Source organism: Triturus cristatus, chromosome 3_1 (assembly GCF_964204655.1).
Source record: "Triturus cristatus chromosome 3_1, aTriCri1.1, whole genome shotgun sequence".
NCBI classification, from domain to species: domain Eukaryota; kingdom Metazoa; phylum Chordata; class Amphibia; order Caudata; family Salamandridae; genus Triturus; species Triturus cristatus.
In genome coordinates this window covers 680,223,759-680,237,975 of record NC_140583.1, presented here as the reverse complement: position 1 = coordinate 680,237,975, position 14,217 = coordinate 680,223,759, and the positions used below count along the sequence as shown (strand labels likewise).

The 14,217-nt window shown below is 42.2% G+C and overlaps 1 protein-coding gene across 1 annotated transcript in view; it reads right to left on the bottom strand.

The window, feature by feature from the left end:
* The window catches only part of SYT12 (synaptotagmin 12), an 804,553-nt gene that overhangs the window by 412,432 nt on the left and 377,904 nt on the right, over nt 1-14,217 (bottom strand). Inside the window, exon 3 of the mRNA XM_085644755.1 lies at nt 2,083-2,276. Within this exon, the coding sequence (XP_085500881.1) occupies nt 2,083-2,276 (194 nt within the window). The remainder of the gene's footprint in view (nt 1-2,082; nt 2,277-14,217) is intronic.

Here is a 14,217-nt window from a genome sequence, read left to right as displayed (position 1 = left end):
TCCTGGGTAATTTTTCAGTAAGGCAAAGAGGAAATGCTGCACTAAATGGTGTTGGGACATTGAAACAATATGACTGGGTGGCAGACTATTTCCTCTAGCTCAAAACATTATTTGACCTTGGAAGCCTCCACCAACTGGAAGAAAAAAGGCCCCTGATTTGTGATTTCTGCTGAAAGAAGAGACTCACTCAGAGGCTCAAGGCCAACTTACTCCGGAAGGCATCAGGGACTGGTGCTGCTCTTCAAGCGTGAAGTGGTTGGCATCTTGTTCGGCTCCTTCAGGAACACAAAACGTAGCATTCCTGACTACAACAGGGCCCACGCGCCACAATGGACTAGACCTTTCAGGAGACCTGGCTAGAGAGATCACGAGTGCCTAGAAACCTTCCATGAGGAGCTAAGGGGCGACGCACTGACCAGAAGGAACTTTCCAAGCAGATGGAAAAAGTAGGAGTAGGTTGTTTTTCTCATATCCAGATGAACTGGGCATTGTGCTGAGGCTTGTCCCGTAAGGTCTCTCAACAAGCTCGGAGCTTTTTTCAGCTTTGTGCATCCCTGTATGCAAATAAGACATTTGTGATGCAAATTACTAGCACATAGCTTGCATCATTAATTGCATCCCTGTTTGCAAACCAATCGCTGTGTAATTCATACATCTATTGTTTGACAAGGGGATATTACATCAGTGCATTAGTGAGGTTTCAAAAAAAAGGTTTTGGCAATCCTAAAAATATATCACTACTTAATTAGTTTCAGTCACGGTAGCAAAAATAGTTTACATGGGATTAAATACATGCAGTGTGATGAAATGTCACCACCCAGATTTAAAAATGCATTTCAAATACTTCCAAGCATGCAAACCTAGACTGCTGAGAATAAAATACCAAATATAGATTCAAATTAAATAAAATTGAATGCATTATTCCATGGTTAGCTGCTATTTCACTGCTGTATAACAATGTTATGGTATATTGATGATTTACCTTTAACCCCTTCCCTGCGTGGGTAATTCCCCTGCGGTGCAGGGGGTTGGGGGGGCCGCGGCGCCGCTGTGCTCGTGATGAGCTCAGCTCATCATGACTCACAGTGGAGCTGTGCTCATGACGAGCTGAGCTCGTCACAACCCTGCCCACTGATTAATTCTCCCACACAGGCGGGGAATTCATCGCGTGGGCAGACCGCAACCGTTATGACGAGCTCAGCTCGTCATGTGCACAGCTCCACTGTGACTCATGACAAGCTGAGCTCGTCATAAGCACTCAACAGGTTAAAGAACTGAGGGCCAGGTTTATAATTGGAGAGCGTCGTCCTTGTGTCATACCTGGTGTTGCAAGGACAACACAATCCTTAAGCCAAATTTACCAAGCAATGCAAGGCCACCTTGCATGGCATTGCTGTGCTTGGTAAATCTGGAGTGACGAAAGGTAGCGCAAGTCGCTGCCTTGTGTTACTCTGCCCAGGGAAGGAGTTCCATAGGTGGATTGTGGGTGTTCCCTCTCATCCACCCATGGATTTTGGTGCATTCCCAGATTTACCATTAGTGGTAACACTGGGAATGCGTCAAAAGGCTACACCTTCCTGGTAGAGGCGCAAGAAGGAGAAAAATCTTTATTTAAACTCACTTGTTTCCTCTTTCTAAGTGTGCTGCAGAGGTTTGCTTTTTGTGCAAGTAGGTGTCCCTTCCTGCACAAAATCAATCTTGCTTGCAACGCAGGCACCCTTGCACCGTGCTGCAAGGGTGCCTGTGTTGACACTAGGCTGCACTTGGTGAGGCAGCCAAGGGAGAGAGGAATTCACTGTTTCTTATTGTTTATTATTGTAAAATGCACAGTTAGGTTGAAGAGGTTAAAATAATCTTCAATCGTAATGAAAGACTTTTAAATCCCGCAAACTCGGTGGATTGTAATGGGTTTGAGAAGCTGAAGCTAACAAAGATGCCCTTTTGGTAGAAAGTAGGAGCTGCTTTTTTGCAAAATTTATAATCCTGCATCTCTCGTTGTTTTAGATCTGATTTGAGTATGAATTACAAATTTATCATTCATTTGTACTGTCGATGTCTTATTTTCATTGTACTTTCTTTTACCTTCTGCTTCACCTCTGAATACGAGCATCCGTACTTTTGTTGCAGGTATCTGTAGTCATAGTTCGGGAAAGGTGATGGCGCCGGATGACTCCCAGATTTCCACAATTTCCAGAGATTGATGCCAGCTATCCCAAGCAGAGTCAGGGCACCGGTGATGTAGATGCCAACTTCCCACCCAGGAGGGCGCTTAATGACTGAAAAAGAAGGCGGTTATCAGTACCCAGCTCTTAATTTGACGTCACAAAATATTTGCCAACATTTCATATGAAGTGTGCATCACATTGATGTACGTGGAGAGCCTGAGGAAAGGTCAAACCGTGCAGTCTCATGATATATCATATAATATTTTCATGTGCTCTGGGAGCATGCATAAACAACTAATCATTTGATTTTCACCGTAAACTCTTCCATAAATCCTGCCCTGAGATATAAAATGTAAATGCCATGGAGATTAATGGAGATTAATTCCCCGTATCATAGCTAAATTAATTTCTAGTCAGACACGTCTACTTCAAGTCCAACAAGCAATGCGACGGGTTCAAACATATTTGCATGTGTTTCCTTTTTAAAGGGTACTTGTCAATCCCGGGACAGTACTCCCTTTAATTGGGATCACCGTCCAGAATTGCTAGCGCAGGACACTGCTTGTGAGAGTAACAGTTCTACATAATGAGGGAGAGAAAGCAAAGTTAATGGCCAATGTTTCTCAGACTGCTGCCCGTGATGAAAGGACTGAGCCTTCTTTGCACTTTTACTAACAGGGAGTTGAATGTTTCGGTGCCTTAGTCACATGGGCATGTATGAGTACATACAATAGTACTCCTGTAGTATTACTTCCCATACTCATACATGCTTTTATGCCTCAGCCTATTATGTCTCACTGAATAATTCTTGGCTCCTAAAGGTACAGCATGCTCAAACATCACACGAAAGGGCACAGCTATCTCTCCTGGACACCAAAGGACACTATTTACCAAATGTTTATTCGAAGGGTTAATAGCATGGACAGGGAAAAAATACTTATTATTAGTGCATCACACTGACATCTGCAACGGTGGCACAGCAATTAATATGATGACATTCACATTGTTAATTGAAAGAAACAAAATCCTATAGGGCGTAGGAAATGGGTTTGCATTAACGATTACACTGTGGCTTACACATAATAATGCTTCACAGGCTCCTCTCAAGGAAGCTGACTAAACTAAGGGATTCATAATTCACTGTTAAAACTGCTTGTAGAGCTGATAACGAGTATCTAGGTTAGACTCAATATCTCCCAGGAGAATAATTCAATACTAAAAATAGCCGCTTGGAATTTGCTTAATACCCCGATGTTCAAACTCTATGCAGCCTATTTTGTCAAGTGCTAGAGCAGGCGAATGTATGCACTTAAGAAATACATCTCTTAAGGTTTAGTTAAAAATACAAGACCGTGCAAAGAAAAATGCTTCAGAAATGGTAAGAAAAAGAAAGATGGATAAAATGGTATAAACACATAATCACATACATAATAATGCTTCAAGGAACTACACACGAGAATAGCAGGGGTGCAGGCACTTACTTTGAGATAATGCCCACTGCTCTTCTGATGAAGACACCAGGGAAAGGATTTAAAGGGGAGTTCTGCAACGTTCAGCCATCTTGGAAAAATAGTAGAGGCATAACAAAAGCACTATTCACCAAGGGTTGGGGTGATGCTGCATGTAATTCTCCCATGACTGAGGGACTTCTCTCATCTACACAGGTTCTTCAGACTCTTTCTCAGAGCTCATCAGGACTGGATTTTCAGACCCCATTTCATTTGGTTCAGAGTTATTTGTAGACAACAGCGTCTTCTGGTTCCAAAACTTTGAAGATTTCCAGTGCCTACCTCCATGACGCAGGATCCTTTTAATCGGCACGTATCCAAGGAGACGCAGGTCCAAAAGACTCTATGAGCAAGGTCAGGAACCAGTCGTTTCCTGTTTCTTAACAATGGCTTAATCTTCTTAGGTTGTGCTGGGAGGGGACATGTAAGGACATAGTGGAGCAGCTATCAGTAGTGCAGCCGAGGCAGTGGCACTGGGGCCCAGAGGGATGGGGACTCAGACTTCCCTCTACAAGCTACAGTTTACTTAACAGGCCACCAGCACAGATTTATTTCTGACTGCCTATCTGATACTTAGCTCCAGTGGCGGTCCCTCCATTAAAGCAGAGGAGCAACGCCCCGCCCTGCGATCACCCTCAAATAAAACAATAATAAAATGGGGTTTTAACCCGTTTTATTATTGTTTTATTTTAATCCCCTGGACCCGCCCCCAGGACTCTGGCGAGGCTTGGGGACAGGTCCAGGGGAATGACACTGTGGTGGGGGAGTGGTAGCGCACTCCCTCGTCCCTTCACTGCGCATGAGGTGTTTGGTCGGCCGTTTCAGTTCGGCCAAACACCTCATGCACAGTGGAGCTTTCTCCAGCCCCATCTGCGTTGCTGGGGCTAGAGAAAGTAGGCACAGGCTTCCAGACTGCCTGGGAGTGCAAAGTTATAGCACTCAGGCTAATCCTGACGTTGCTTTCCTGCAGCATCATGATTGGCCGCAGTGCTGTCTAAGAGCCTGCCCAGAAGCAGGAAGAGTTTGTTTATGAAAAATGAAAAACTAATGACTCCCACACCTTGCTTATTATGGGTAGGTCATTATTTTTTTTTTACCTATATGGTGATGGCCAACAAAAAAAAAGCCATACAATTGCCCACTCCAAATTGGGCTGGCGATTGGATAGCTAACATACAACACCCCATAATCCATCGAGCTATTGCAGTAGTATGTCAGCAACAGAGCCAGAGTGGCATTTCTTTTTACGACCGCTATATGAAATGCTCAAGATTATGCTTGTATGCCATGTCATGTAATTGAGCTCCTTTGTAGGGCTATGGTGAGCTTTTATTTGGGTAAATATCATGGGAGCACTGGAACAACACAAACGAACTGTTGGTGTCAAGTGCAATGTTGTTTTTTTTTAGCAGGAAATACGCCCTCATGTCCAAAATTAAGACGAGGATGCATTTTGTGCATCTCGCAAAATAAAATGTAATTTCGTGTAATTTCGTGTAATTTTTGGGGCATTTTACATAATTTTTACAAAGGGAATTACACAATTTTCTCCCGGCCTTATGTGATGGGACCTACATCTATGCATATCTGTCACACTTAGGGCATCTCACTTAGAAACACAAAAAAGTGATGGGTGGAATACTTCAATTTATCTCACCCCCTGGTGATTAGGTTTTGGGCCAAATATGCCACTTCAAAGAACTGCCATTTGCAAATCAATCTTATTTCTGTTCCAAGATGAACAGTCTCCCCACAAGATCATTTGGATTCCAGCAGAGACACTTAAGGTAGCAAGAACTACAGGAGCTGACCCAACAGCTAAAGGGACTGTCTGACAATCAATAACACCCTAGAGTAATGTAAGCTGTCCTCAGTTCTTGTGTTTCAATTCAGGCTGCCTCACCATTAGTGTTTAGCACCAAGGACAAAGGCAACCCTTTCTCCCTACTTTAAGAAGCAGTCAAATATGAGAGACCAGACACAGAGAAGCAAGCCCTCCCCATTCTCTTTAAATGATGGTTAAGCTCTTCATTTGGCTCGTTGAAATGAACGAAAGCAGAGAAAAGTAGAGTGAGGGAAAAGAAGACTCAGAGGTCAGCTATCCAACAACCAGTGCTTAATTTGAACCAGTGGTCTCCAGTGCTCGGCACCGGCCATTAATTGTCAACACTGGCACTTACGACAGTCTGTCATATTGTGGCGGTGTTTGCCTGGTTCAGAGATGAGCACAACAACAGTTGTTTCCTAATTCAATATGCATTAAAATAACTAATACTTTCCGCTCAAGCTATTCCTATAGCTGCAGGGGCCTGGAATAGTCTGAATTGTCCCATTTGTAGAGTGTGATGGTTAGTAGCTGTGTTTGTACTGTCTAGGGCCCTAACACTTTTTTTGTTTTACAAATTATGCAGATGAAGTCAGTAGGCAACAAGAGAAGTATGCTACTTGTAACCGGTTTCAAGAAAAGTAGGGCTCGACTTTTAGAGAGTTTGGTGATAAATAGAAAGACATTTGCAGGAGCTCTGTTAGGAACAGAGATCCCGGCAAGTGCAACCTGGGTTTGTTTTTTTGTAAGCCGTGATCTGATTGTGTGAGACCCAAGGTGAGGCTTCTTATAATTCAGCAGATTCAGGTAGAATGAACACTGATTTGGAGATCAGTAGGTTTGAGTTTAGGCCTTGTTCAATGGCCCCGGTGGCACTAATAAAACTAGTTTTAGTTGCAATAATGCAGAATTTCCTGATCATGCTTTTTAGATGACAGCTGCATGGAATGCTATCGAAGCGGTGGAGTGAAACAGAGAGATGGCATGTTATGGGAAGTCGGTGATGTCCAGCCACTTGATAAAATCCTTCTAAATCACCAGTTCGAATTTCAGACTTGTTTTCAGATAGGGGAAACATTTGACACTGGAAGAGAGATGGTTGACCAATCCAATGCCAGACAAAGCTATAAGAAAGAGAATCTTTTAGAATACCACAAATGCTTTGAGCAACTCAGGAAGCTGGCTTAAAGCTACACAGAGACAAAAATGGACACCACTCTCTTGAACCTCCAACAATCATCCAACATTGAATGGCTCTACGATCACTCATGTTCAACTGGTATAAGAAATTAGATGATTTGCTTTCTAATATACTGTACATCGATCAATGTGTTCACACCTATCACGCCCCTCTGGTCCTCAAACAAGAATGTCAGTATGCAGTTTAACACCACCAGAGAGCTTGAACCTTTCATTTTCTTCAGTGCACCAGTAAGAGGTTCCATCCACTGAATGGTTGAAATGTCAACCCTCACCACTCTTTCCAGACTAGCACGCAACAGCTTAATTTCCGGTTTATAGTCTTTTGTTTAGAAAAGTGCTAGTTGTTTGGATTCTTAAGCCTTTCTCAGTACATTCACCAATCACCCTTCTGTGTTTATTTGTTTTACTTTGATGTCATGATAATATGATTGTTGCATCCTAATTGACCTCCTCCCATTGCCTGTTCCTGAACCTTTCTACAATGCTGTCTCACAACCACTGCTCTCTGCCAGCTGCTTTCTACGAGCAGTACCAATACATCCTTGTTCCCAAGTTCACCCTTCTTGGTACCCTGTGGTGATAAGCCATCCGTACCTAAGACTGTTCCTAAAGAACAGGTATGGCAGAACCTCTCCAGTGACTGGTCCTAACCCCTGACAGCCACTGTATCCCAATGATCCCAATGTATATATGTATTCTAAGTTAGTTATTCAATATTTATATTGTAATTTCCTCTACCTTTTTCACCAGCAATCATGTTTTATCACTGCTTCTATTTAAATGCAATCAATTGGCAGTGTTCCTATGTTCCATGTTTACCTTTATGCAAAGCCTCACTTTAAAATGCTCCTGGCTCAAATAAACCTAGATAATAGGCATTCGGGCCACTTGCGAAGGTTAGTTGCTAAGGATATCACTTAGGGGTAGCCACTGGTGCATATGCTGACCCAGGCTTTCCATGTGGATTTTTTGCCCTTGCTACACTTTTTTCCAGGTGAATGAAATCACCAGTCAGAACAGAAAGTAAACAAGGGTGTGTAGTTTGCATTCCTCGCCCATCCCTTAGACACTGGAGCTTCAAATGAAAACTTAAGGCTACTGGGTTGAAGGCCAAACTGCTCTGTGGTATCATTGATGGTTAATGGATACATCCCTCCTTGAGTGCGCGGGGGAACAAAGATACATACAGTAGCCTGAGGTGGCAGAGAGTCCACAAAATATTCTTGGTTCCACCCAAAAGCCAATTTCTCAAAGACTGAGAAGTGGGGGGCTAATTTTACAGCACCCTTAGGGTGGTCTATAATCGGGGTTCCCTGTGGTGGAGTGCTTAAAATAGTCAGATTTGCTGGGTTTGCCCGCTTATTTTGCACCATCACCCAAAATACAATTGGAACTATAGTTCTGCGAGATCCTTCATCTTTCAGCGGAAATATTCTGCACAATGAGTGACTCTACAGGGCCACATGCTGGAGGACTGCACTTCCTCAGATGTGACATGCATCACTTTTATTGGCCTGTTAGGTCTAATTAACACATTGTGCTAAAATTGAAACAATCACATATAGCCTGTGTTTACATACTTCATTATCAGCTAAATGAAAGTACAGTGAAGAATTGCATACTTTACAACACACGGTCAGGAGGAAAATAGCCATGAGCATGCAGTTCAGTCAAGGGATATTTAACAGAAAGAGCAATAAATGAGCTAGATCAATGCAAGTAGGTGAGTGTGATCGCATCACTCTTTCATGCTAACTAATTATATCCAAAGGTTATTGGGGTAACTAAAAATGCCTGCTAACCTATGAGTCATTCATTCGACTGCTTTATTTGGTTGTTGGCAATAACTGCACACAAATGGCAGGCAGAGGCCGACATCATTCCACGAACGAGCTCAATTGATTGAAAAACTTGCAACAAAGTGACTCACTCATGCAAGCTGGATAATTAGCAATTCGTCATCCAATGCCATCATTAGCTAATGCAGCCATTTAAATGCCTCTCCTTGTTATTGTCAGTCCATCTCACTCACAGTTTACTGTACGATTTGATTTGGGTTTAATGTTAAAAGTTTGAAAACATGCAATACGTCCTTATATTATTAGGCGAACTGAACCTTAATATTTACAGCTTTCAATATATGCAATCTTCATTGTATATGGAGGGATTTTAGACCACGAACAAAGCACAAACACGTCGTGTTTCTGCATATTTCTACCTGGAATTGTGCCTTTGTAGCTATAATGATTTCCAACAAAACTTCACAATACTGTCACCCTCTGCAGGCAGAATACCATAGCATTGTCTATTCTCATTCAAAGACAGACATCTCTCAAAAATGATCCATTATCGCTGGGATATTTGACCCGTTTTGAGATCCATCCGACAGATGCCATTGACTTACTTCATTAGAATAAAAGCTACTTTGGCTACAACTAAATGACTGTAATGAAAGGGCCAATAAAAAGGTTAGAGGCAGTATCCTCTGCGGCTTGTAGCAGAGAATACATTCCCTGTATGAATCTGCCCATCCCACACGTTTTTAGGTCTGGTACTTTACCCGGACACTGATCTTCTAAGGCTAGTAATTATTTCTGGGGCTGAGTCATAAAACAACTTTGCCACCAAAATATTCACGCCGAGTATAGATGAGCTTTTTACAAAATGAGTAAATGTGGACTGCTCATGCTCGACTTGTATTTACATTAACACAAAGTTTCCCACTTAACTCCATGCAAACAAATGATAATCTCCAACCATAAAGGACGATATTCGAAAGCAGGTGTGTTAGGTCACAAAACAGAAGCACCCCATATGCTTGTGTTTTTCCCAGCAGTAAAGTAAGGCTTCTTAAATCTGGTATACACAGGGTATTTTAGCTGGGGCAATCTTGTTTCCTAAAGAGAAACTCTATTCTCATTTAAAAAGTATGCCTTTTCATTTAGAAAACTTAGAAAAGTCATATTTGTCCTTTCACTTTTAAAAAGGGTCTCTTGAAATACAGAAAGTGTTCCTCGTTTAAGGACAGCTAATACAATTTTGCAGAATGGATTTCTCAACCATGTGTAACTTCCTTGCTTAGAACTTGCTTGGCCCCTAAGTGGTATTTTTTTTAAATTACACATTTCAGTGTTCATTTCATTCCTTATTTCATTCGTTCATATTCCTTAAGCGATTCCTTGTAAATTACCAGAAATGAGCAATTGACATATGAGAGCACCTTACAGTGGAGTTAGTAACTTACATTTCCCTCAACCTATGTGAATCGGCACCTCTGTGCTCATTTACAGAATGTCATTCCCCACTTACTGTGTAATGGCAGCACAAGGATGTGATAAGAATATATTCCACACTGGTAATCTAATGCTTCTTTGTCAAGAGTGGACAAAGCACCCTAAATTGCTTCCGGGGATTGCCCTTAAAGAACGTTATACAAACACCAACATGAATCATAAACTTACCACTCACCTTAAGGCTTCCTGCTCTATACCCACTCCTGGGCATTTTGACATTCCAACTGTTTTCTAGTTGTTTACCCTGCACCCATAAGTTACGCTATTCAGCCACTGAGATCAATCACAAAATTGTTAAACACCTATGCACCCCCATATAAGATACTTGATCGACAAGGCAATCTACATGCGTCTGTCGCAACTATTAACCTCAACACATATACACGGCCAATGCTCCTACAATGCCAATCCAAACTCCTCTCTCAGCTGTTTTATAGAATCACAATCCGCTTTCCCTTTCCCCTTAATTTACCAGTCCAGCAGACCGCTTTCTTTTGCTCCTCGCTGACATTCAACTTAACACCTCTAATTTGTTCAACCCACCTCACACCACGCTACACTTCCAACTGAAACTGTCCAAGTACTCACCCAACCCTCTTTCAATCCTCATACCTTGTATATTCTCCTCCACTATTTTAAGAACAAATCTTGCTCCACTTGGTCTCCATTCTCCTCAACTAATTACATGCCCACCTTCCTCAATCCTCTCCTGTGCTCCCCTTTTCTTTCTCATTTCACTACCTCCAATCCACCTAATCTCCTTTCAATGACACAAACACGCATCGCCAATCTCTCCTCATCCACTGAACTCAGCCTCCCAGAAGACCGGGCCTGTTCATCACACACATTCATCCACCCATATCTATCTCAACAAGGCTGTCAAACCTTACCCCTCGCCCCCATCGGTTAAAGAATCTCCACCAGCGTCCACCTTTAAAGGTGTACCTAACAAACAGTTCAAAAACCTCCCAAGCCCTAATTAACATCACCACAACCCGTATGCTACACAGAATCAAATGTACAATTAACATCTTTCACAGCTTTCAGAGATCTGAAGCTGGACCCACACCCATTCAAACCACCATTAGCACACTCAACTTTCACATTTCGTAGACAAAAAAAGCAAGAAAGAAACTCACCTTAGCCATTTGAAGCTTCCTCTTTTCCCACACTTCACTATAACTATCACAATCACTCTCATCCAATATGAAAACTACTAACAATTCCAAAACCTCTGATAAGCATCAACAAGATACACCACATTCACCTAGACCATTAAAACCTCCTCTAAGTCTCCAGGGGCAAGAAAACGAACGCTATGACAACACTGAATGTATCACAACAATACTCTCTGCACCCTCATCCCTAACACATGTAACCTATCTAACTACACACCTGTAAACCTATGCACCACTTTAATCCACAACTACATTTAATGCTAAATCTACTGCTACCAGTTAATCCTTACCCTTTCCTTCTCTCAATAGGACTCCCACCAACACGATATGCCAATTCAATGTACAAGCAATGTGCCTAACAATTGACTCAAGTCTAGTTCTTTTTTCATGACTCATCCATAGCTGAAACATGACATGGCGCCAATGCTCAAGGATACCAAAGCCCTACACAGAACAAGCAGGACAAACCCAAAGGGGGATTAATAGTGGTATTCGAGAGACTGACCGTGACAACCAAACTATAAATATGCGGCCATCAGACAACACCTCCGTGTAATAAAAGTAATTTACTCTTGTAATTTAGAAATAAATCACAGAATTAAGAAAATTAAATCATCTACAACAAATATAAAGCATGTCAGCTTTAAAAATCAACATTATCACACCGTCAAATAACGATATCTTAAGGTCATTAAACCCGGAAAATAGTAATATGTGTACAATATTTTGCAAAGGACAGCCAGAAAATAACATATTGTGTCATTACTGCCAGTATTTTGCATGAATAAACAACCCACTAATTTTAAATTTAAAGGGAAATCTCTTTTTATATTTGCTTTTTTGAGAACATTCGTAAACGTCTTGTACAGCACATGAATGCAACTGTTCAACGTGGTTACATAAGCAAATCAAAGTACTTGTCAGGAAATTAGCAAGCATCTATCTCCTGGTGTACAATACTGAACAGTACAGAAACGTTGTCAACAATCAATCATGTTAAACAGTTTCCCAAGGATAACATGTATAAATAACCCTTAAAACTGCACTTCAGTTGTCAACAATAATGATGTTGGCATTTATCTAAGGAAAGAAAAAAGGAACTGTGCTCTACCCAGGGGAGACAATTGATAGGCTCAGGATGGAGCTGTACTGGAGCAACTGCAGCTGAAAGAAAGAGAAGATATTAACTGTCTGTGATCATGAAGGTGCTCTTTGGGATGCCTGACGTAGGTGCATGTGCATGTTGAGCATTGGGTGATGGGTGGGAGGGTGTAGGGATCTAGACACCAGTATTCAGAGCTTCTGGGGGCAGTATAGAAGGGAATTGTTGCAAAGTCATCCTGTGCCCTGGGCACCCCCATGTTTTGTTGACTATTACTGGTGGTAACTGACTCTGACTGTATCCTGGGTTCTGCTAGGCAGGCCCAGGACCAGTGCTTTGGTGAAAACACAATGAAAACACAGTGTAAACACGCACACACACATTAGGGTACTCTATGGGTTAGAGTATCCTTATGATTGCCATGATCTACCCTATAAGTCCCTATTATATAATAGGGCATGGCAGTTTAGAGACTAGCAGCCCTTTCTGCACTTGCAGTTGAGCACTGCTGAAAGCCTGAGATCATTTTAAAAGCAGCCCTGTGTTGCAGGAATGTAAATTTGTCCAAACTCCACTTCCCAGTGGTGTTAGGGGCACTTAAAAATTAATAAACTACAATATTTTGGCATATTATGTACCCCGAGGTCTCCCCTAGGTTTCCCTGGGGTGGGGGGTCAGGTACGTATAAGGAGGACCCTTATACAATATGTTTTATATGCCCTGGGGATAGAGAAATTGCACATTTCACTTCCCTCATTGCTTCTCAAATTCAAGTTTTGTTCTAGGAGCACTGTGGAGTGAGGATCTATAATACCTTTGCATATACAGAAACCCTAAAGTCTCCCCTGGGTGTCCCGGCGGTAGGAGGTTATGTAGCTATAGGCAGTTTCATTATATAAGATGTTTTATAGGCCCTGGTGTTGGAGTAACTACACATTTCATTTTCCCCATTGTAGATCCCCAGCCACATAGGTTAACATTGCAATAGTTTATGAACTTATAACTACCTCTGGGAATTAATACAAGATGCCATTCAAGGACTTAGGTGAATGGTATTAATAAATACAACAATATGCTATTGTTGGATTTATCTTAAAGAATACAGAAAAGAAGTTATAAGACTATCCTGTCTGCAAGCCAAAATTAAGCCTTCCAGTGGTCTGCCCTGAGTAACAGGATAAGCCATGCTGCTTTGATGAAGTGATAAGTGCTTCACCCCAGATAGGCTAAGCTGTTTGAGAGTGGCCTGCTGCAGAGGAATATCAGAGCGGGGGGAGGGGGTCGTGAACCATTGGGCTTCAAAAAAAACATAGGACAGGCAGGAATAGCCAGGTCCATATATCCCCATCTCCTATGACCCAGCCAAATAGCAGGCTTAAGGAAGGAATTTGCAGATGTCAGGGGCTGGGAAGCTTCGGAAATGAGCCATACTGGAGGTTGGTTTAGATAGCTCTTGCTCCTCTGGTGAGACTTCAGCCATATTTAATTATGGAAAAATAGTGCTTTCTGGGAGACCATTATGCCACACTTTGAAGGAAATGGGCGTGCTCTGGAGTGTTGCCCTGCACCTCATTAGACAGGAGTGCTCGCCTGCTTGACCCCAGAGAAGACTGAATAAGTATCTGAGAGGGGCAGAGCCTCTCAGATCTGCTGCATGAAGCTAAAAGAAGAAGAAGGGTCCATGCTGGAAGATTGAGTTGCACCAACCAGGTCCTGCAGTATGACTTACTGTGCCTGTTGCACAATCTGGAACTATAACCCTGTGGACCTAAGTGGCTTCAAGAGGAATAAAGAGCAGACTCCTTACAAGCTACAAATTAACAGAGCTTACTTGAACCATCACCACCGAGAATCCAGAGTCTGGAGTGCTTCCAGTGGATTTGTAAGGGTTTAGCCCAAGTGTATTGTGGGAACTAAAGTCCCAAACATTGTAAGAACCATCT